At 48.2% G+C, this 24,394-nt stretch overlaps 1 protein-coding gene across 2 annotated transcripts in view; it reads left to right on the top strand.

Moving 5' to 3' along the window:
• Positions 1-23,992, top strand: part of LOC147609840 (uncharacterized) — an 87,753-nt gene extending 63,761 nt beyond the window's left edge. Inside the window, exons 4-8 of one of the 2 annotated variants that reach the window (XM_086787318.1) lie at positions 7,503-7,613; positions 13,087-13,166; positions 23,274-23,310; positions 23,405-23,446; positions 23,565-23,992. In XM_086787318.1, the coding sequence (XP_086643444.1) occupies positions 7,503-7,613; positions 13,087-13,166; positions 23,274-23,310; positions 23,405-23,446; positions 23,565-23,650 (356 nt within the window). In that variant the 3' untranslated portion in view covers positions 23,651-23,992. The remainder of the gene's footprint in view (positions 1-7,502; positions 7,614-13,086; positions 13,167-23,273; positions 23,311-23,404; positions 23,447-23,564) is intronic. The other variant, XM_086787319.1, reaches the window with a different exon arrangement.
• The last annotated feature ends 402 nt before the right edge of the window (positions 23,993-24,394 follow it).

The raw sequence follows: 24,394 nt of genomic DNA, 5'->3' as shown, positions 1-24,394 counted from the left end.
TCTCCGGAGGGATTACAGAGACACGTGGATGCATTACATGCTTTCTGTGCGGATAAAGATCTGACAGTGAACCTTGGGAAAACCAAGGTTATGGTGTTTAACACCACACAGGCATGGGTGACGAGATCAGAGCCTTAGTTCACTTTTCGAGGGGAGCCGGTAGAGTATTTCAGGTCATATGTCTACTTGGGAGTTACTTTCACAGGACCGCGTTTCTCCCTGAAGGAGGCAGCAGCAGCTAGATTAGCTCGAGGGCATGCAGCCTTGGGGGCACTTGAGAGGCAGTGTGCACACATACAGTTTCAGGAGCCACGCACCAAATTGTGGCTATTTGATACGCTTGTTACACCGACCCTCTTGTATGGAGCTCCAATTTGGGGACCCAGTATACATCACAGATCTCAGAGAGGGACAGATGAGGGATGGAGGCAAATGGAGAGACCACTGATTATGATGATTGCCCGCATGATTCGGAGCAAATCGTCAGTACCAAATGAGATTGTTCGGGCTGAGCTGGGTGCCCCACCAGTAGTAACTGAGGCCCTATTCCAGGCAGTTACCTTTTTACAGCAGCTATGGGAGCTCCCTCAGCAGAGGTACTCCCGATTGGCATTGACCTCATCCATACAGTTGGCAGAGGATGGAGATACTCATTGTTGGTACGCTCAGATGAGATCATGGTTTGACCTACATGGTTTGTGGATAGAGGCACTACCACGCTTTCAATATAGTATGGATTGTCCATTTTTGGATCTCACCCGCTCAGAGCAAAACCGCGTGATCAGGATGGATATCATCAGAGTGGACACAGAGAGGACATGGACTAGCCCCTTTGAGCCCTTGGGCACGAAAATGGCTCATTATAAGAGCCATTTTCTCCACCTCTCATCACTGGATGATTTTATCACCCGCCCGGCGTACATGGATGTACACCTATCACATGGGATACGTTGTGCCATTGGACAGATCCGGACCTCATCACACCAGCTGCGGGTTGAGATAGGGCGATATGTGCATCAGATCTTGGATGACCGCATTTGTCAGCTATGCTACCAGGAGGTGAGACAGAGGAACACTACATTTGCCGATGTACAGTCTATTATGAGATCCGAGGGAGATATCACTGCCTCTTCTGAGAGGGTTTTGGGCCGTTACGCAGGGTCATGGAGTTTGAGGATCAGAGATGCCTGGGATTGTTTCTACTTGAGCTTAGGAAACGCAGAGAGACTCTCTTGGCAGACAGGAGGCCGAGCCATGATGTACCTAGACAGAGGACCTTGACAGATTTCTTCGGCACCAGCACCAGCAACCCAGCCCACACACCTCCTGATACCTCCTCCATTGGGCCATCAGGGCACTGACCACGCTCCCAGGGAGTCACCACTGATAGAGCAGTTATCTTATGTCGTGCTCGTCGGCCACGCCCACCAGGATCCCGACCACGACATCCTCACCATCGCCAGATCAGAGCCATTATTGCTTGGCATCGGAGGCGCCTACCTCGCTTCTACGACCTCTCCATTCTAGACACCCCCATGGCGGAGATACTTGATCTAAGGAGAGAGCAACACTTCAACTGATCAGCATACATGGATCTACCCGATATACATTTTTCAGTATTTTCCAATATTTTCTACTCAGTATCATCTCGGAGTCTTACAGTTCTGTTCTTATAACTGTAGGACAATCAGTTTATTGTACTTTTTAGTCTCATTTAGTTGTTCTCTGTACTCTCAGTTTTGGTCTCATAGGCCACTATGGCCTCTTAGAGACGTTAATATATCATTTCATTTCATTCTCTCTCTCTCTCTCTCTCTCTCTCTCTCTCTCTCTCTCTCTCTCTCTCTCTCTCTCTCTCTCTCTCTCTCTCTCTCTCTCTCTTCCGCCGCCCTGTTAACGCCGCCTGCTTCGCTTCCCCCTCCCGCCTGCTGTTCGCCGCCCCCTCTCTGTTCGAACTTTCTGTTACCCCTCCCGCCTGCTGCCCTGTACGCCGCGCAGAACCTGGCAATGTTTGCGCCCCTTTCCCCACCCACCCTTGCTCAGGCCCCCAAGGCAGCAGCATAACTCTCTCTCTCTCTCTCGGTTCTTCCATGGCTTCCCCCTTGCGCAACCCGACGAAGGCGACCTTTGTGGTCACAAACAAGAGGATAACAAATGTGGAAAAGGAAATGAAGGAATGGAAGGCAGAGATGGAGGGATGGTGGAAGGAGAAAGCCAACTTTCTCCAAATGGTATTCAATGAGGGTAAGCGGTGGAAAGAGGAGAAGGAGGACCTCATAGCGGAAGTCAAAGACCTTCACGGGAAAGTCAACACGCTCAAAGGCGTAATTTCAGCTCTTCAGAGGGAGCTTGCAGAGGCCAAGGCAAATGGTGGACTTGAAGAAGGTGAAATTCAGCCATCCATGATAGAAGAGCTCAAGGTTATCAAGGAACAAGTACGGGCAATTAAGGAAGAAGAGAAGCAAAACGAAGCAAAGACTTCCTCATGGGTGGAAGTCATCACCAAGACGCAAAAGAAGATGGATGAAGCGGAGAAGTGGATAGAGGTCGCCAAGAAGGGTAAAGGTAAGGAGATAACAACCCCTACACCTACAATCATCAACATGACTTTGGAAGAGGAACAACGAAGACGTACACGTGCTTTGCATGTGAAGATTACCGGCCTTAAAGACGGGGATAAAGTTGAAGAGGAGGTAAACGAGCTTATGGTGTTGATGGGGATTGACAGTCCGGCCCACGCAAAAGCCTGGAGAGTGGGCAAAAAAAGCGGAGGCAACGGGGAAACATCAAAGGAAAGAGCTCTCATACTTCGCTTCCCCTCTATTGAGGCAAAGGAGGAGTTCTTGAAGAGACGACCCACTTTAAAGAATACAGGCATTTTTCTTGGTGATGATCTTACTCTTTCACAGCTTGCACATATGAAGGAAGTTATGCCAGAGATTAGAGCGGCAAGAGAAAAGGGAAAGATAGCATTTTATAGAGAAGGGAGGGTGGTCATCGTGGAGCGACGCTCTACATGACGGTGCGAGACCTATGGGACCAAACTAAAGCTGGCAGCTTGGAACTGCAATGGATCCCTCAGACTTGATGTAGGTGCCTTTGAGGACAGCTTTAGAGATAGAGATATAGTCTTCTACTCGGAGACTCACCAGGCCCCTGGTCAGATGATGCCACAGGTGACAGGATACAGATGGGAGACAGCTTGCAGAGTAGGGACGAGATCGGTACACAGTAGTAGAGGATCAGGAGGGGTGGCAGTTCTTTTCAGGGAGGAGCTGCAACCGCTTCTACACATCGTTCGGAGAGATGATCAGGCCAGATATATGTGGGTGAGACTGAGGGCCGACACAGGCAGATTCCTGTATATTGCCATATGCTATTTTGCTCCTAGTACATCGACATATGCAGCACCTAGAGGGCAGTCTCCTTTCTCTGTGCTAGATGATGACATATGGGAGTTCTCTAGGGATGGAGACATCATCCTGTTAGGGGACTTTAATGCCCAGACAGGCAACCGCCAGACAACCTTTTATGATACCTCGGAGGAGATGCTGAGAGAGCTGGACACTCTGGACATGGGATTAGATAGACGCTCACAGGATGTGGAGTGCACAGAGTATGGGAGATATTTGGTAGATATGGGGACTGCACATGGGTTGGCCATACTTAATGGCTTGCAGAGGTTTCCGTCAGCAGCTGGATTTACTTGCTTTCCACATAGACATGGTGCTAGCACAGTGGATTATGTTATGGCTATGCCCAGCTTTGTTTCATGCATTGAGGACTTCACAGTTGGATCTCGGCCCATTGGGGTAGTAGTGGATCATGCATTGTTGACATTGACTATCTCTTTTCACTTTACCACAGCTCAGAGAACACGAGGGGCAGATCACACTCGATATACTTTTACCTCAGAGACTGATGCTGTCTACACAGATGGGATTTATAGACGTCTGTACACAGAGGAGCCAGGGAGACCTTTGGAGGAGTTGACCCATATACTGACAGAGACTTTACATGATGCAGCGAGAGAGGCATATCCACATACTCAGCCTGGACAGAGACAGCGTTCTAGATGTATGCCCCAGAACAGTTGGTATGATGAGGAGTGCAGAGAGACCAGAGCCCGACTGCAGCGGGAGGTTGCTTTGGGAGTCACTACTCACCGACAATCACGTATTGCCTTCCGACGCCTTGTGCGAAGGAAGAAGCGGGCCTTCCTTGCTCAGCTAGAGCAGGAATTATACCAGCTGTTCTTGAGCCAGGATTTGAGGGAGGCTTGGCATCTGTTTCATGAGTCCTCCCCTGCTTTGGCCATCACTTCTACAGAGGTCTGGGGTAGTTATGCAGCATCTCTATATACAGTTCCTGGACAGACACCTTTTCCTGACCCGCCAGCACCATGCCCACAGACATGTACTTTCTTTACCGCAGAGATGGTAAGGAAGGCCATTGATAGGATGAAGACTGGGAGAGCATATGGTCATGATGGATTGGTCGCTGAGCACTTTATTCATGCGAGAGACATGCTGGCAGAGCTTCTAGCAGTGATGTTCAATCGTGCTATGTGCGAAGGCTTACCCGAGACTTGGAGTAGGTCCACCATCGCGCCTATCTTCAAGTCAGGGGACCCTATGGAGCCAGGGAATTATCGCACTATTATGATTGGTCACACACTAGCACGATTGTATGCATCCATTCTTGAGCAACAGTTGAGTAGATGGGCAGAGAGAGTTGGCATTCGAGCAGAGGGACAGGCAGGGTTCAGGAGAGGTTTCTCTACTCTTGACCACATCTTGACTCTACGGGCCATTATTGAGGAGGGCAGGTCGCATGGGCGACGGATTTATTGTAGCTTTGTGGACTTCCGCAAAGCATTTGATACAGTGCCCAGAGCCAGATTGATGAGGCGATTACAGGAGATGGGGGTACCCACAGAGCTCATATGGGGGATTATGGCTTTATATAGATCAGTTGCAGGACAGGTACGCACCCCAGAGGGGGTCTCTACTTTGGTTCACTCCACTATAGGAGTGAAGCAAGGTTGCCCGTTATCTCCTTCACTGTTTGGTGTGTATGTGGATGAGGCTTCTGACTACATTGAGAGATTGGGGGACAGAGGAGCCCAGCTAGCAGGTACATGGATCCCACTATTGTTATATGCTGATGATATTGTGTTGATCTCTGACTCCCCTGAGGGTATGCAGCGTCATTTGGATGCTTTACATGAGTTTGCACATGATAGTGGATTGTCTGTCAACCTTGGCAAAACCAAGGTTATGGTGTTTAACACCACGCCACAGTGGGTTAGGCGATCAGCTTCCACATTTACATATGGGCAAGAGATTGTGGAGTATACAGATGCATATACATATCTTGGGGTAGTATTCAGTGGGCCAGTGTTTTCGATGAGGAGAGCAGCAGAGACTAGATTGACTAGAGCACATGCAGCCCTGGGTGGTTTGGAGAGGATGTGTTCGCAGGTTCAGTTTCAGGAACCTCGAACGAAACTTTGGCTTTTTGACACTCTAGTGACATCAGCTATGCTTTATGGAGTGCAGATATGGGGACCTTCAGTGGGACATCACAGCGCAGGCGGGTGGAGAGGTATGGAGAGGCCTTTGGTATCTATGATTGCTAGGATTATTAGAGCCAAGGCCGTGGTACCTCATGAGATTATTCGAGCAGAGCTGGCGGCTGCCCTTCTGGTGATTGAGGCTCTTACGAGATCAGTTTCCTACATACATGGCTTGTGGGATCTCCCCCGAGACAGATATGCACGCCTCGCCCTGGAGTCCTCCCGACAGTTAGCTTTACAGGGAGACACGGCTTGTTGGTATGGACAGATGACATCTTGGTTCCAGGCACATGGTTTTAGCATGGACAGATTGCCTCCCTTCCAGTATTCTCTGGAGGCACCCTCTCTCACTCTCACACGGACAGAGATTACCAGACTCATCCGTCAGGATTTAGTTCAGCTGGACATTAGGAGGACATGGATACAGCCGACTGAGGAGCTGGGCACGAAGATGGCTTTCTACAGAGAGCATTTTCTTCAGCTCACAGCAGATGGTTTTGTGATCAGACCCAGTTACATGGATGTACACTTGTCTCATGCAGTACGATGCGCTATTGGTCAGATTCGCACATCCTCACACCAGCTTGAGATTGAGATTGGCCGATATAGAGGTATACCAGCTGAGGCCAGGATATGCCGAGTATGCCATGGGGAGCCAGAGACAGAGCTGCATTATATATGCCATTGTACTGCATACTATGAGATACGTGGTCGTTTCCACTGTTTATTCAGAGAGGGTTTTGGACCACTTTCCAGAGTCATGGGGTACCAGGACTAGAGGTGTTTGGGATTGTTCTTGCTGGAGCTGCGGAGACATAGAGATAGCCTGCTTAGGCGCACAGAGAGCCAGACTCAGAGGCACATTACAGATTTCTTTAGTCCAGCCATCACTGCGCCAGATGGACCACAGCAGCAGCAGGACATGGATACCGCCCACACCAAGGGTACACTGATTGATCGTGCGACTGAGCTTGGGTGGTTCAGACGCCCACGACTACGGAGGAGGGCATCCCAGCATAGACGAAGGTTGCAGCGGCAGATTCGGATTATTCTTGCGAGGCATGCCGAACACCCAGTCAGGGTGTTGACCACAGAGGATATTGAGGAGATCCGCCAGTGTCCGATGCGGCACATATTATGAGATGGAGGCACCTCCATAGTGTACCCCTCCGTCCCACATGATATTGTATCCCCTCACTATATTCCACTCACCTCCATAGCGTACCCTCCCCTCACTATATTCCAGTTCCAGTTTCATTTTCTAGGTGCCAGTAGTATCATCTTTATTTTTCATTTTCTGGGTTTTTTTATCCAGACATTGTATCAGATCCACCATGATGTAACTTTTGGTCTCATAGGTCATTATGGCCTTTTGAAGACGTTAATATAACATTTCATTTCATTTCATTTCTCTCTCTCTCTCTCTCTCATGTATCACTTTTGGTCTCATAGACCCATTGGATCTTTTGAAGACGTTTAATATAACTTTCTTTTTTTCTTTCTTGCTCGCGCGCGCATGCACAAATGTTGGCATTCCTGTACGACTAGTTGGTTTGACTCACATGATCTTCAGATGGATTACCTTTCTTTGTTTGAGTATAATCTGGATTCACCCTTCTTGGATCTCTCCCAATAGAAGATTAAGATTAACCACATCATCCGTCTTGACTTGGCTTACCTTCACATGAGCTAGACATGGGTGTCTCCAGTAGAGCTTCCCATTTTTTTGAGTATCTTTGTACTCGTACCGTACTTAGAGAATGTGGCTTGTGTGGTTGGTTGTTTTCCTTTAACTTTCTTATCTGATGCACAACAAAGCATATGTATGTGTGGTTTTTAGTAGTTGTTGCTAAGTAATTGCTTATTGTATTTTATCTAGTTTGAAGATAAACACACTCAGCATGGTTTGTGCTTTTTTGTGCAGCCATAGTTGGTGATATAACCCCTTCAGACGGTATCCCAAAAGAAGAGAAAAGCAGGCGAGAAAAGGCTGCTATTGATGAGATGTGCAACTTGCTGGGTGGAGGCCTTGCAGGTAGCTCATTTTCTAAGAATGCTTTGTTGTTCTAAAAACGATTTTAGAGACTTAAGTCATTGTAAAACACACACTGCTTGAACTTGTATAGCTATGATCATCTCTGTGTCTTTATTTCCATACGCAGTCACAATAACTTTTTTACTGATAAGTAGATGTCTGGTTGCCTACCATGTTGTATGACACATCTAGCCTAAAATTATCTTTCTGAAGGTGATTAGCAGCCTTTAATGCTGTATTAAGTAGCTCAAATTGATTAATTTACTGATTCAAGCAAAAGTCAAGTGATACAACGTTTTAGCCAGCCTTGTAAAGTTTGCTATGTATGAAATAGGGCAGCCTAAAGGAGAGAAGGATGCCCTTCTTTCTGCAAGTTTTTGTTTTGGAGCAAGAAAACACAATCTTGTAGGAGAAATTGTTCCGTTGAGATGTGTCAATGTCACAAGTTCAAAACTTTTGAAACCTTTTCGTGTTTCTTCCCCCTCTTTGTTTCTGTTGCCTCCACCTCATCTATTTGCAGCCCTTTTCCTCCCCTTTGCTTCTTTCTCTACAGCACCCCCTTCGCTCCTTTCTCCCAATTTGTGCCCCTTCCTCCCTGTCACCCTTCTCTGCAGTGCCAGCCTTCCTCCCCCTTGCGCCTTCTCTACAGCACCCCCCTTCGTCCTGTTTGCCCCTTCTCCGATTTGGGCCTCCCCTTCTTCCATTTCACCCCCTCACTTATGTTTCACACCCCCCTCCCCTTTTTTTTTTGGGTTCCGTCCCCCTCTTTCTTCTTGGCTGCCTTAGATCAGCGCTTGTTCTTCATCAGTAGTTGGAGCGTGGTTCTTGGTTCCCCTTTTCTTGAGGGTCTCCATGGCAGCCGTTCCATCTTTTTGATCGAGGCCACCCTCAATTGTCATTTTTCGGTAGTGGGTATTTTGTTCTTATCTACCTTGGTGGCTTCTTTGGAAACCAAGGCGGTGGTTTGCAAGATTGGTTCAAGAGAACACATTCAGGACCTCGTGCATGCCATTCTGGTTGGCGAGCAGGGTAGTGACATTCTTTTGACCAAGTAAACACACATGCCCGCCATAGTTTAAGGTGGGCAGTGCCACTGGCACTAGGAGGTTGGACCCCTCCACCTCCTGCCCACCACACTAGCACATGACTGTTTCTCTCTTTCTCTCACACATTTGAGGCGGGCGCATCCTTTCTCTCTCCTCATCTACAAGTTGACCATCACTCAGGCCTCTTGCTGGCTGCCGTACAGCTGAAAACTGTACTGTACCTGCAGTACTTGCTGGAAACCCTATTGTACCTACAGTACTTGTTGGAAACCCTACTGAACCTACAGTACTTGCTGGAGAACCCTACTGTACCTGCAGCACTTGCTGGAAACCCTACTGTACCTTCCATAATTGCTGGAAACCCAACTGTACCTATTGTACTTGCTGGAAACCGTACTGTACCTGCTTTTCTAGCTGAGAGCCCTACGGTACCTGCTGTACTTACAGTAGTTCCTGCTGCACCAGCTGTTGTACTAGCCATACCATTGTTGTACCAGCTGTACATCTTGTATGTGCTGAATATCACATTACATCTACTGTACCAGGTGTATTTGCTGTGAACCGGCTCTGCGTATACTTGTTTGAGTACATGTTATTGAAACCACGTACTAGTACCTGCTTGTGTACTTGTACCTGTTTGTGTGCATGTACCTGTTTGTGTACTTGCACTAGGGAGCCTTGAGCCATGGTCTTTGTGAGGGTGTGAGCTAGGCTCTAGTACGAGAGCGCTTGTTTGTGTGTGGTCTCGGAACGATAGTTTCACATTCACTCCACTCCAAGTGTATAAGACGGGTGGCTAGGCTACTTTGACTCGTTCGATGAGGGTGTGAGCTAGGCTCTAGTACGAGAGGGTGTGAGCCTTGAGCCATGGTCTTTGTGAGGGTGTGAGCTAGGCTCTAGTACGAGAGCGCTTGTTTGTGTGTGGTCTCGGAACGATAGTTTCACATTCACTCCACTCCAAGTGTATAAGACGGGTGGCCAGACTACTTTGACTCGTTCGATGAGTCCGGCATCGACAATCTACTCCGACACTACTCTTGTTTGGGAAACTTGTCTTCATATTTGCATTTGCATTGGATTATCTGGCTGGAAAGCCCTTGGTGTACACAGATTAAAATACTCCAACAATACAATATTGAGGGAGGGGGTCGGCTTATTCGCGGCCCCAGTGGTGGTGTTTTGTGCAGTGCTTGTCTTTGCAGATTATCTTGTGAAGTAATGTATCTTTCAGTTGTTTTTTGCATTGCAACTATTACATTTGAAGTGTTGGCATGCGTATTGTTCACGAGACGGTGCCCAAGGACGCTCATAGCCAGTGTAGTTATACCTAGAATCTCATCTGGGTTAGCTGCTTGATCGCCACTAGGAGCTGGTTGCTCCTCTGGTCGAGCTTCACGGCCATTAACTACATCTCATAAGCCTTCAACAACCAAAACATGACGCATCATGTATGACCAAAGAGGGTAGTTGGAACTATACAATAGGTCCTCTGCTGCCAACCAATTGAATACATCACTACTAGCCATTATTCAAAACAAATACACTATTTGAGACAAATAATGCCATTGCACAATGCATTGCAGACACCCAATATCCATTGAATGGAAACTTTGAGAGATGCCAAGTGACCCATGATGGCAAAGACTTGCAAATGTATTGAAATGACCAAGTGCAAGGATAGAAAAGTTATATGAATAGAGGCTTGCTGACAAATAACTCAGGTTTGAGAGTTGTCCGAATGCTGAAAGTCGATGCCAATACCATTGAATAAGAGCTTGAAGAATGCCGAATACACCCCAATGCTCGGTTCAACTCAATTTTCGTGAAGGCTGAAAATTTGTAGAGGGTGTCACTAGTCTGGACATTTCCCAGTATGAAAGGGGTTTGCTGGACTCTAAGATGTCTAAATATTTGGAAAGTACAAGCTTTGGGAATGGGGGATTATCCTCGAATACAAAGGATCGCACTCCTAAAATTTAGGAGAGTTGTTATTTCTGGCCCGACTCCGATGGAAATTCTATAATACCAAGAGTTGTCCAAGTACCTATGACAATTGGGCTACCAGTTGGGATATTTTTAGAGATAAAGTTTATGGAAGGACCTATCTCTTAGATTGGAACATGTGGCAAGAAAGTGGACCAAAGTGAGACAAGTGACCTCACACTTGTCACTTCAGCTTTTGTGTGGCTCTCCACTTATCATCTAGCCTTCTCTTTCTATTTTCACTCCCTCATGGGAGCCCCAAATCTATAAATTGGAGCCTAAAGGAGGCTCTCTTGCTGGCAGCTGCACACTAGCCTCTACCACCGTTACAGGCTGCCCTAATGATGGCTACTCTCTTTTTCTCTCTCTTGAAGGCTGCCCATGAAGAATACCGGTTGTTGGGGAATGTTTTGGACGGTTCCATTGCGAAGAAATACTAAAGGCAAGGGTATTTAATCATTTTATTATGATTTCTAGCCATTGTACTTGTTGTACCAGCTGTACCAGTCCTTGTACCTATTGTACCACCATTGTACTTGTACCGGCTGAATGGAGAGTTGTACTTGCTGTGCCAGCTCTATTGCATGAAGACCCGTGGTTTTTGGGTACCCACATGGAGGTATAGGTTTATATTGTTGGCTTGGCATTTCTACAACTATGTGCTGGCTGAATTTTATGGTTGCCTTGTGTTGGGCTATGTTATGGCATTTGTATATGGATAATCCGGCATCTCCCATGGGGAGAGTAAGGCCCGCAAAGCTTGTACATGATATTATTCTCCTTGGATAATAAAATACTCCAAGGGGGGCCCTCAAAGCTTGTACATGATATTATTCTCCTTGGATAATAAAATACTTCAAGGGGGAGTCGGCCCATTCCGGCCTCTATGCGGTGTCGCATGTGCAAGCTCCAATTTCAGCATTTGTGGATGTTTTCTCTAGCTTTTATGTTTTATGCAAAGTGATGATGGATATGTGTCAAGGCTGTGGCCATGTTTAGATGTTTTAATATGCATTGATGGTATCAACAAGTGTGTCAAAGGTCCTAGTCCCCTAGGCACGGCGAGTTTCAGAGGGGTTTTGGAGGCCCAAACAGATCCCGACTTTGATGATCTTTGGCTCGGGAGACTCAAGAGACGACGAGGAATACAATGGTATAAAAACAGTTAAAAAATTTTCAGTTCAAAAATTTGGCTCTGCTATGGTGGCGCCGTCATGAGCTAGGCGGTGGTGGGTAGAATTGGGCTGAGCTAATAGATCTGAGCGGTGGTGAGCGGAAATGTAGAAATAAAAATTGTTTTGGGGGTTTTCTAATTAGATGCTAGGTGAGTTGTTGAGTGTATGTGGCTTGGTGGAGCAGGCTCAGGAGATGGAGGCATTCAGCATCTTATGGGCGGCGTTGCTTTCTACAGCCTGTGGGCTTCAGAAGAGCTTGAGCTCCTTGCTAAGATGGTTGTATAGGCCCTTAGGATCCACAAAGGAGGCCTCCAAAGAAGCGAAGATGACCACAACCAAAATGTGAGAGGCCACAAAGGTAGTGGCTGCAAGAAGGAAAAACGAGTTGCTCCCAAGGAAAAAAATAGGGGCTAATCTCCACCAATTGGCTATTTTTTTGGTTTTTTTCCAAAAAATATTCACTCGGTATCTTAAAACATTCGCCCAAATTTTGGCCGTTTTGACGGGTTTTGGAAAATAATCTCCCAATTTTGGACATTCTAGGGCATTTTTTGAAAACATTTGCCCCATTTTCTATAATTTTAGATTTATATAGGAGGAATAATCACCAACCCACCTACACTTACATATTTATGGAGGCATCTTATTTTTTACCCTTGTCCGACTCAACTTGCTCCACTTATCTTGCCTGCAGATGAAGTCGTCCCCCGGACACCAAAGCTCTGAGAGAATACAAGAAAAGGCACAAACTGCAATGTATTGGATAAAGCGCCAAAGTACAATATAAATGAACCTTATAAGTGAAATAAGATCAAGTGCATAAGAGCTCGGGGGGAAAAACCCCTCTTCTATGGAGGGTAAAACAGGCCTTGCATCCTATGCTCCCCAGGATAGCTAAGAGGGCATCCCCAAAGGATTACTAGAGGGGAGACAAGCCTCGTTGTTCCAGATCAAGGGTTGTTTCATCAAAGTTGGCTGAGTTTGTATAAGATCAAGGCGAAGCTCGTGCCAAGCATGGAGCCGGTTGGCTGCTAAGAGCGAAGCAGAAGAGTCTGGTTGCTGAAATTTGGATAAAAATTTTGTACCTTAGCCATCTCACAGCGCCCTGTTTATAAAGTTTAGTAATAGAAAGGTTTGTAAGAATAATTGGTTTACTCTGTTTTGGAATGCTAGATGCTTTAGTATGGATTTAGCTTGAATGCTCTTCAAGTAGCTCTATAATGCAATTACACTGAACTAATTGATATGATTAATACTGAATTTTTGCAGCTGAAGAGGTGAAGGATCTATGGCTGGAATATGAAAACAATGCTTCGTTGGAGGCAAATCTTGTTAAAGATTTTGATAAGGTAATTACTAAGTTTAATGATCCAAAAGTATGACTCTCTGCCACTCTCTGCATCAAGGACTACTCCGGACATGCATAGTCCTGTGTGACCCAAAGCAATCCAAGCCCATTGGTGGGGGAAGCCAAGGACTTGCCTGAGGGGGGAGTTTCCCACCTCGCAAGAGGGGTACAGTGCTGTCCTCTATTGTAGACTAGTCGAAGTGCATGAAGTGTGAGCAAGTAACAGTGGTTTGCAAATCTGGCATCCTTTATATGTAGGCAGGGATAGCTAGGCACTTGCCTGACGGGGGAATTCTGAGAAGTGGGGTTCGGTGTTGTCTTCTTGTTGAAGTGCACAAGTGTGAGCAAGTAATGGTGATTTGCAAATCTGGCAACCTTTTTTTGTGGGATATGTGTTTGTGTGTGTGTGTGTGTGTGTGTGAGAGAGAGAGAGAGAGAGGAAAGAAAGATATATTAAGACCCAATGGGCCTATGAGACCAAAGTGATACAATAATGTCCATGGCATATCTCATCATGGAACAGAAAATAAAATAGAAACAAAACAAGGCTATCTCATTGGGGTGATACAAAACTGTCCATGGAATCTCATCATGGAATACTAGGAACATGGAACATGAGAGGAGCATCAACCCCCAATAGATGGTATACCACTCTCCAAAATATCAAGCATGGGGCTAATGATTATGGCCGAGAGGTCTCCCTCAGCCAAGTCACATGGAAAGGTAGCTTGATGGCAGTGGAGCATGTGTTGGATCTAGAGTTGATGAGGGGATCGTGGCCGATGCTTGGGGGGGGTGGGGGCGTTAGGCACGCTGGAATGCGGAGGCCAGGTCCGAGGTAACTCCTCTCAAGCGAGGTGGGTCTGGAGCAGACTGAGGTGGGTCCACGAGATTCATTGTATGGGTGTCCTCCTCCTCTTGGGTCTGGAAGAAGCTGGTGATGGTTGGCTGACGAGGGAGGGGTCGGGTGGTTGGGGCTGAAGCTCTCTCAAGAAAGTGTCCCTGTGTTTGCGGAGCTCAAGTAGGAAGAGCCCTAGGCAACATTGGTCCGGAAAGTCAATGATCTTGGTGAGTTGACCAAATCCCTCATGGAACAGACAGTGAAACCTCCCGCGGATCTCATAGTATACTGGGTAACGACATATGTAATGCTCCTCTGTCTCAACCTCTATGTGGTATAATTGGCAGATCCTCCTTGGGTCTCCGTATGAGCTCCCTGGCTTTGGAGACATGCTAAGCTCTACCTGTCTCCACTTTGACGCGGTGGGATGAAACCCGTATCCAGCCAATCACAACCCGCATGACATGGGACATGTGAAAACTCACATAGACCGGCTGTTGGATGAATCCATCCTTGGTGAGAGCGTGCGGAAGTGATCTATAGAAGTGCATCTTCATTGGGAGCTCCGAAGGTGTGATCCATGGGAAGTGGGTGCAGAGGCTGAGAAGATCAAATTGGATAACCTTGTTGGTGTCCTTATGAGAGAGCTGGAGAAAAGGGGAGTCCAAATTGTATTGAAGGGGTGGGAGGCGGTCCATGTGGAGCCCATATACTGAGAACCAAGTGGAAACTAAGGCATTTAATACTCCAAGGTGGTCCTCGAGTGCTAGCTATCTTGAGGACTCCAGGGCAAGTGTACTTGCAGGGATCCATGCGAGTGATGCGATGGAGGTATGTGACTGTCTGGAAGAGTGCATCCATTACTATCGGGGCTGTAGCAAACTCTATCTGGATAATCTGGTGTGGGACTGATGGTTTGCTGCAGATCATACGAGAGAACATCATGACCTGGGGCCTCTCAACTCATTGCCAATCCTCATTGGATAAATCTGGCCCCTAGAAAGTTGCTTCATACATCAAGGTTGGTGTGGCAAGGTGTCAAAAAGCCAACCCTTCATCCTGGGCTCGTGGAAATTGCTTGGAAGCATTGCAGCTCAAGTAAGCCCAAGGCTGTATATTCTCCTGTCATTTTGGCATGTGCTACGGGAAGCATGGGCCACTAAAAGTGACACCAAGGTAGACATAGGATGAGACAATCTCCACAAGATCTCCTCTGTATGTGAAGCTCGATCTGGATGTGAAGGGGCGGGAGGTATTGAAGACCATTACCTTGGTTTTACCAAGGTTAACAGAGAGGTCCCGCTGATTGTAAGACATCCAACTTTCTGTGAAGCCCCTCGGCTGAATCTGAAAGGAGGACAATGCCATCTGCATGAAGTAGTAGGGGGATCAATATGCCCTGCCAGTGTGGGACCAGCCTGTCTAATCCATCAATGAAGCTCGAGATCTCATCAATGTAGAAGCCAAAAAGAGTGGGTGATAGAGGGCAGTCCTGTTTCACCCCAATGGTGCGAGAAATCTCCTGCGATGTACCTCCTGGGGCTCTCACTTGTCCAGCGAGGGACTCAGAGGGTTATGATGCTCCAAGCCATGTGAAATGGGACTCTTATCTGCTGTTGATGGTGTAGGAGGCGGGCTCGGGGTACAATATCAAAAGCTTTGCGGAAATCCACAAAGCCACAGTAAATCCTCTGATGTTGTGCTCTACCCTCAATGATGGCACAAAGGGTGAAGATGTGGTCAAGGGTATAGTACCTCCACCAAAAAGCCTGCTTGTCTTGAGGCTCTGCATCCCTGTCTCGCTGCAAATGAACTGAGCTCTGCCTCTTGCAACGATCCATAGAGTTTGGTCAATGTGTGGCCAATCATGATCGTCTTGTAATTATTAGGATCAAGCGGATCTCCAGCTTTGAGCTTGGGGGTGATGGTGTTAGTGGACCAAGAGGGTGGAAATCCTTCACAAAGGGCTCTATTGAACATGTAGGCTAGTAGGGGCGCCAGGGTATCATCGGCATGTGAGATGTACTCGGCAATGAGTTGCTCGTGATCCTGGGCTCGTCCATTACGTAGTCTGTGAATGGCCTTGAGGACCATGCCCTTTGTGAAGAAGGTGGAGATGGTGGGGCAGGGATCTGGTGGTGGGGGTAGAGTGGACACGGTGGGGAGAGTGACGCGTGTTCGGGCAGGTGATAGGTGTGGGGGCGATGTTCTCGGAGTTTCCTCCAGGCCTCTTTGCATTGGGTCCTAAGAAGAGTCCGTATAACTCATCCTCTTTCCTAGTGTAGGACTCCCATTTCTTGCGTTGGGTGAGGCATTGAGAAATCCATTTACGCTTGTCGCTTCGTGATTTGCCCGTAAGATGGGAGTGTGCTCGGCATTCGTTGTCATACCAACAGTTGTGGGGCATGAAACCGCAAGGTCGCTTGGCAGTAGACCGCCGCGTGCAGAAGAAAGAAGTGGTGGAAGTATGGTGGTGAGTTGTGATGTGAGGGCAGGTAGGGGGACAATAGGTTCCACATCCTGGAGTTGGCGGTAGATTTGGTCGGAGTAAACAAGGTCAAGCTCGTTATCAAAGTGGACTTGGGTGTAATGTGAGATGTGGGGGGTGGTGTGTGGAGGGATGGGTGGTGTGCTGGTAAGAGTGAAAGAGAGGTAGGCATGGTCAGCATCAAAGAGGGGTGCCGGGATGGAGAAGGTGTGCCAAAGCCGGCAATCCCATCAGGTAGTCTACGGTGCTGGTACCGAGAGAGAGAGAGAGAGAGAGAGAGAGAGGGAAAGAAGAAAGAAAGAAAGCTGTATTAACGTCTACTAGAGGCCGAACTCAACCTATGAGACAAAATCAATGTACAACTGTCAATGTCTTCTGGATGTACAGAAAAAAAAAGGACAAAATGAACATGAGAGAGAGAGAGAGAGGAGAGAGAGAGAGACCATCAAGCTCGTTTCTGTGGATCCCCTGCTGGCATGGCGTCTACGCCGGTTTCAAGTTTCCACCAGGAGGCTCCCCCACCACCTCTTCGCCAGTTTGTGATTCCTGACCGAGTTATGGATGGAGCGGACGCCACGAGCCGTGTTTTCAGGGAAAGAGCAGTTGTTGGACGCATCGCAGGTCGCTCCATCACCCGTGCTGCTTTGCGTGATCATTTGCAGACTGCTATGGGTACCCACCAGGGTCGTGTGGTGGAGGTCTCCTGTCTCGGACGCGGGATCTTCATGGCCTTACTCTCTGATGCAGCCTCAGTGGCTGCCATTTGCGCAGTGGTCCCTATTCTCGCAGGAGGGCGTGCTTTGTATATCTTGCCTTGGTACCCTTCTTTCACAGAGGACGAGTTTGAGGCCCGACAGATTGCTCCTCGCTTTCCGCTCACACTCTCTCTACCTTCGTTGCCTCGTCAGTTCGTACAGGAGGACTTTGTCATTGCCTTAGCCTCTGACGTCCGTTTATCAGCAGGTCCTCCTCGAGTACAGCTTTTTGCTTCTTCTGACATTCCGGACTCTATACTTGTTACAGGCAGAGGATCTTGTCGTTTTACACAGCGCCTCCTCGTCACTGGCAGACCTGGTCAGTGTCTTCGGTGCCATGAGATGGGGCATCTGGCTAGGCAGTGTCCCACTCTCCCGTCGCCACGTCAGCAGCGTCCTACCACTGATCAGCATCGTGCCCAGCCGGAGCATAAGGGGAAGACTCCAGTGCAGCCAGATGTTCCTTCATCGAGTCGTTCACCACCCCTTTCTGCTCCTGCTCCTCCAGTTGACGAGTGGAGGCCCGTTCAGCGCCGTCATAGTTTCCAGCAAAGGGAACGGCGTGTTCCTCCAGTTCCGCCTGCTCGGCAGATCCCTCCGGCTAGACCTCTTTCACTGGCACTCTCTTCAGTCCAGGGCACTCAGTTTTCTGTAGAGCAGGGTCAGCAGACTCCACCTGCAGTGACAGGTCTTCAGACCTCTCACTTCCCTCCGCTACCTTCGCCACGGGCTTCCCAGCAGTCGGCCCAGCCGGCTGCCATGCAGGTTGATGCCCCACCCCCTGCTCCTCTGGCTCTTCCTGCGCCCCCGGTTTCCATTCTGCCCCCATCGCTTCCTCTTCCACCTCCACCGCCTCCTCCACTGCCTTCTAGAGTGTCTCGTGCATTTCTAGGCTTCAGTCCGCCAGCTTGGGGTGCAGCGCGTGCAGAATGCAGCGGTCATGGCTTAGGCCCTTTCTTGATCAGACTCTATGTCTTACAGCCATCAGCAAGAGCAAGTGCTGGCATGCAGTTTGTTGGGGGCACTTCAGGTCCGATGCACTCTTTTGTCTTACCCTTCGGAGGCTCTGAGGTTTGGTCAGAAGAGAGTGTGTTACAGTTTGTTCGCTCCCATACTTTGTCCCAGTTGCAGGGTTGGCTTGGTGCCCGTCTTGACGCTGACTGGCTCACTTCTCTGTTCCCACGCTGCTGTGGTGCGTTAGAGTGGTTGGATGCCGAGTCCTGCTTCTGCTTGCCGGTGGTTATATGTTTACAGGACTCCTTCTCGATGCCATCCTCTATGCAGATTTGGGGCATCAAGAGGGTGGCTTCAGCCTTGCGATGTTCGCAGACTGGTGTTAGTCAGTGGCTCGGGGATGTACGCTTCTTTGCGGAGGGGATGAGGATTCCTTGTCTACCTCCACAAGATGATGCTTTGGAGAAGACAGCCTCTTCCAAGAGGCAGAGATTGTGATGCAGTCATTTCTGCTGGCTATACTACATGATGCTTTCTGATGCTATGTTTACAGATGTACATGCTCTTTCATGGGATGTATTGCTTCGGTCGACTTGTTGGTTGTACACTATTGTGGTTGCCTTATACCTATGGTTTGGGGTCCTCTGGTTCCTTGCTCGTGGGTGTTTGATTTGGATATACAGCTTTTTTCCTCCACCTTGGTGCTATGCATATCCTCTCTTCGAATGTTAATGGTTTATGTACTTCGAGGATAGTTGGGAACAGAGCTTCCCGACTAAAGCGAGAGATCGCTAGCGCCACTTCGCCATCTGTAGACATCTTGCTGCTACAGGAGCATAAGCTAGCGCATCCCTTTGGTCACCTCCTGGGCTCTGGGTCCCGCTCTTACTGGCCGCCGTCCATTGGGGACTCCGGTCACAGTTGTGGCGTTTGCATTTCTGTTAGCTCATCCTTTGTGGCTTCGGTACTTCGGCATGGTATTCTGGTACCTGGTAGGGCGATGTATGTGATTGTGAGGATTGCGGATACTCGGATTGGCTTCTTGTCGATTTATGCCCCGACTCTTGCCAGAGCTCGTTCAGCTTTCTGGAGCCTCTTAGTGGATGCATTGTGTCCTCTGCTTTCCTCGGTAGATTCATGGGTTGTTGGAGGTGACTTTAACAACATTGAGTCTCCTCGCAACTACCAGGCAGAGGTCGCCCCTGTGTTGACCTCTATCGCACCTTCAGAGCAGGATGCTTGGGAGAGGTTTCTACTATGCATTCGAGCTGTTGACGCGTGGTATACGCCTTCTTTTGCCCACCTGCCTTGCTCCTTGGCCTTTTCTTGGGGTCTACGCCGTCAGCAGGGCCGATTACTGGAGAGACTGGATAGATTTTATGTTGGCGATTGGGCCTCCTTCCTGGGCGGTTCCACTTGCATCTGGCTTGGCACCTCGATGTCGGATCATAGCCCTGTCTCATTGAATATTACTTTTGAGCGGCCTCATGCAGTACGCCGGGGGTCTCGCATTCCGGACAGGCTACTCTCTGGTAGCGATCTGTCTGCTTCGATTGCTAAGATCTAGGGAGCCGATCCCACTTCGCAGTCCACTGCAGTGCAGTACCTACATGCTGAGTTCCTTGCCACTTGTATCAGGGAGCCCAGTTTTTCTTGCCGGGAGACCACCTCCGCTTGTCGTCGTGAGGCGGCCCAGCGTGAGCGATCTTTGCTTGCCCCATTAGCATCGGTGCAGCGTCTCTTGCAGTCCCATCCAAGAGATGCACATTATGCTGGTATACATGCACAGTTGCTTGATGAGATCCGGACGATTCAAGAGAGGATATCTGAGTTCTCTGGTCACGCGACTGCGGCTCGTTGGGTAGCGCTCGGTGACCGAATAAACAAAGACTTCTTTGCAACACATAGAGAGCGACCTTGTGGGACTACTCTACGTGCAGTTTTGGATGACCATGGGCATTTACAGACTCAACCAGATAGAGTCCTGGAGATTGCTACAGTCTATTATGCAGATCTATTCAGTGCTGATCCGTTGACAGATGACATTCAGGCGGCCAGAGCTACTGTATGGTCCCACACGCGACGCTCAGTCACTGCTGACATGGCTCGTTCCCTTTGCTCTTTGTTCACAGTCCAGGAGTTACGTGAGGCGGTAGAGGCTCTAGACCCTGCTTCTTGCCCAGGGGATGATGGTCTCACTAGACAGTTCTTCATTACTCATTGGGACGCAGTTTCAGGGCCCTTGCTGAGAGGGCTTCAGGAGATTTATGATTTTGGGACCATGCCTCAGTCTCTTTGCTCTGGGCTCATATCTCTTATACCTAAGGGGGGGGATGGCACGCTCCTGCGACAGTGGCGCCCCATTACTCTCCTTCCTACGGTGTATAAGATATTAGCTACCATGCTGGCAGTGCGAGTGAGGCCCTTTCTTCCAGACATCATTCATGGATCACAGACTGCTTTTATCCAGGACAGATGTATCCTGGATAATATCTTTTGCTACCATCAGGCGGTGGAGTGGGCTCGGTCTACTGGCACTCCCCTAGCATTGCTTTTTCTTGATTTTGAGAAAGCATACGATAGGGTGGATTGGTCCTTCCTAGAGGGTACTCTTGCTCGTATGGGGTTTCCGCAGCAGTGGATCACTGGTGTATCCGCACTTTACAGATGAGCAGCCAGTGCAGTGACTATTGGGGGTTTTGTTGGCCGATCTTTTGACATCTCTCGCTCTGTGAGACAGGGATGCCCCCTTGCAGTCTTTTTGTACTTATTTGTGGGAGAGGCACTTTCTGACTTTCTTCATGCCCGGCAGAGAGATATACAGGGAGTCACCTTGCCACTTACAGGCGAGCGAGACCTGATTGATCAGGAGTATGCTGATGATACTTTGCTTATGGTCCGTTATGCCATTGCAGTCCTTGATGTGACACGTTCAGTTCTCGATGTTTATTGCTTGGCCAGTGGTGCTCGCATTAACTGGCACAAGTCATATGGTATGCTGGTTGGCTCAGAGGATGTTCCGACTTGGGGTGTGGCAGAGGGTTTACATGGTTGCAGCGAGGTCAGTCTTGTCGCTATCTGGGTTTTCAGGTTGGGCTGGATATCACTCCCCAGCAGCAGTTATGAAACTTGGAAGCTACTTTTCAGATCGGTTTTGCACACAGTGACCCCACAGTTGGGAACCCGCGATGGTCATACTTGGGCTGCGAGTATACGCTATATTTTTTCAGATTCTCCTCTGCATACAGCTCATTTGTCACCCTTCATGCGCTCCATTTTACAGATATGGATCTCCATGAGACAGGTCACAGGGCATGCATAGACGTCCTCCTGCCTCTCTGCCAGAGATTGAGCGTCAGCCCTTGATCTGGAATCCCCATGTGTTGGATACTGAGGGTCGCCAGCTTGGCCAGAGGACACACATAGACTGGGTGTCATGGGATAGCGGCCCGGCTGCTTCGATGCATGCTTGGTCACAGACACGGTAGCTTCCGGCAGATTTTATTGGGGAGGAGTTCTTCATAGGCAGGGGTATTCTGCCTCGGATTGCAGAGATTGATGCAGCTATTCCAGAGCTTTGGGATCGTGCCATTCGGGGTTTACATGAGATGCCTGAGCACTCAGGATGGTTATGCATGTTTGGTGCTGAGGGTACACCCTCTCTTGTTTGGAGCTCCCATTGTTATCGGCCTATGCTTTTTATCCCTATGGGCATGCCAGATGCTTTCGGCCACGTCAGATTACAGTTTCATGGTTTGGGTTGCCTAGAGGAGTTGCGACAGTCCGACTGGACTCCCATCTGTGTTGTAGAAAAGACGGGAGGTTGACCCGTCTTTTCACATTGGTATGGCTGCCCGTTGGCGATTATGGATCTGGGAGGGATAGCCTCTTTCGCAGCTGACTTGGGACCCCGGGGAATGGGAGTGGCCTGCTGTGGAGACCGGCGCTAGGCATACTTCCTTTTTCGGGTATACTGTTCGGATTGGGAGACACTGCTTGCTTCGACGACAGTTACATAGACCTACGCGTTCGGGCACTTGGCTACATGTGCAGGTCTCTCTCATGCTTTCCTGACACAGTACTGGGCATCTATTTGGAGGCTGAGGATTGCTCGGCAGATCACTCTCTTTTTTTGGTTGATTGCTCATGCTGGTCTTGCCGTCGGCACTTGGGGTGCCTTGATGGGCCATGATCCCATATGTATATGCTGTGATCATTAGGTTCAGGAGTCTCAGGCCCACTGCCTCTGGTCGTGTCCAGTGGCTTCCTCTGTTTGGCGAGCAGTGGCTCTACTACTCAGCAGAGCTGATCAGCATGCAGGTTTCCTCAGTTGGGGATCTGTGTTATGGCTCCTTCCTTGGCCGGGACCACATGTGTTCTTTGAGGGTGAGGGCACCGATGCTGTGCTCATGCTTACGGCGACGGGGTATCGGCGGGGGTACCTTAGTATGATTCCACCAAACGCCTTGCAGATGGAGCATTGGCATAGGGATGATGTTTTTATGGTGATTGCTGCGATTGCGATGTGGAACATTTGGAGAGCTCGTTGTCTCCATGTCCTTAGTCACACGCGGCAATCGACATGTGATACTCTAGTCCTGATTTGGCTCGATCTTATCCGTGCACTGCGCTCCATGTATGATGATTCCTGTCGGCCTTCACAGGCAGCTCAGGACAGACACCAGGCCTTCATTCGACGATGGGGGCGCACTGGTCTCTTCTTTAGGATTGTTGGAGGACATGCTAGATGGGAGTACACTCCCCCACAGTGGTTCATATTGCACACGCCACCACTGGCACTTAGGGGAATTTTTCATACTCAGTAATATAGCTCTGTGTTTCCTCAAAAAAGAAAAAGAAAAAGAAAAAGAGAGAGAGAGAGAGAGAGAGAGAGAGAGAGAGAGAGAGAGAAATGTTGGGGTTTGACTTTCGCCAGTAGTGTGATAGCCACTTGGGCAAGGTGCCATCACCCGAATCTTGCAGCTTTTCTTGAATAGTTATCTTCTAATGGGGAAAAATGAAAGAAGGTACTAAATGAGTAGCAAATGTATTTGATGGTGAGTTTTGCAGGTGGAGATGATCTTACAAGCCCTAGAGTATGAAATGAGTAAGAGACCGAACAGTTTTTTTATAATTCTGCTACTTATAACACATCAAGTCTTCTCCCTTCTTCCTCTTGACTCATTATCTTTACTTTACAGCACAGGGGAAGGTTTTGAATGATTTTTATGAGTCTACTGCAGGTAAGAGGGTATTGACCTTTAATGGCTGGCCATTCTCTAATTCAGAAAGTTAATCTAGATATTATGTTTTGCGGTTCAGGCTGTAAAAGTGAGTGTGTGCATGCCTTTTTATGTGCAGGGAAGTTCCAAACTGACCTTGGGAAAGCTTGGGCAGCAGAAATTATCACGAGGAGAAAGGAAAGGATAGATCCAACAAAGCAGTAGACAGTGTTGTTGGGTACCTAGAAATAAAGCACGCTCCCTTTAACTATGTGAAAGGTTGCAGTATCCATAAAATGCATTCATTCTACGAGTCTTAGAAGGTGCGCCTTGAAAAGGTCTTCCAAGGGCTCCTGGACTTACTAATTGTTGCTTATGCAAAAGGCATGCAAGGAGGATATTGTTCAGAGAGCAATATCCTTGTGTTAAGGTTTTTAGCAATGGGTGGAAGATTTTGTAACCTTTGCAGGCATTTTGTATCCCACTTTCCAATCCCTTCATTCTCTTGGGTGCAAATATAGAAGCAAGACCTCTACCATTAATCCAGTTGTTTTTCTTGAGCTTGAACATGTGAGACAATGCTTCGCTTGTTGAACTTCATTCTCTCTGTCTGGCAATACTCTCTCCATTGTGCTTTGAAAAATCAATAAATTTTGCAGTTGATCGCAGATTTTGGACGTCGTCAAGCTTTCAGGAAATAGCCATTTGACATTTAAGTAGAAGTGGAGAAACACTGTTTGTGTAGAAAAAACATTTGCTACTTGCAACACCAGAAATGTGGTATGGTGAGTGTGTTAGAGATCCCACCACCTTTTGAATCCTTATGTGTTTTTAATTTATAGTGACACGTTGTGTAATACTACATCAGTACATATCTGATCTATGGATGCTTAGTTTATTTGAAATGTTTATAATCTACACATGAATGTGGAAGTGTCAGTGTGCGCCAAAAATCAACAATGTGTATTC

Source organism: Cibotium barometz, chromosome 50, assembly GCF_041138505.1.
Source record: "Cibotium barometz isolate CiBa-2024 chromosome 50, ASM4113850v1, whole genome shotgun sequence".
In the NCBI taxonomy this organism is placed as follows: Eukaryota; Viridiplantae; Streptophyta; class Polypodiopsida; order Cyatheales; family Cibotiaceae; genus Cibotium; species Cibotium barometz.
Note: the sequence above shows the minus strand (reverse complement) of the source record. Positions and strands in the feature narration are given on the sequence as shown.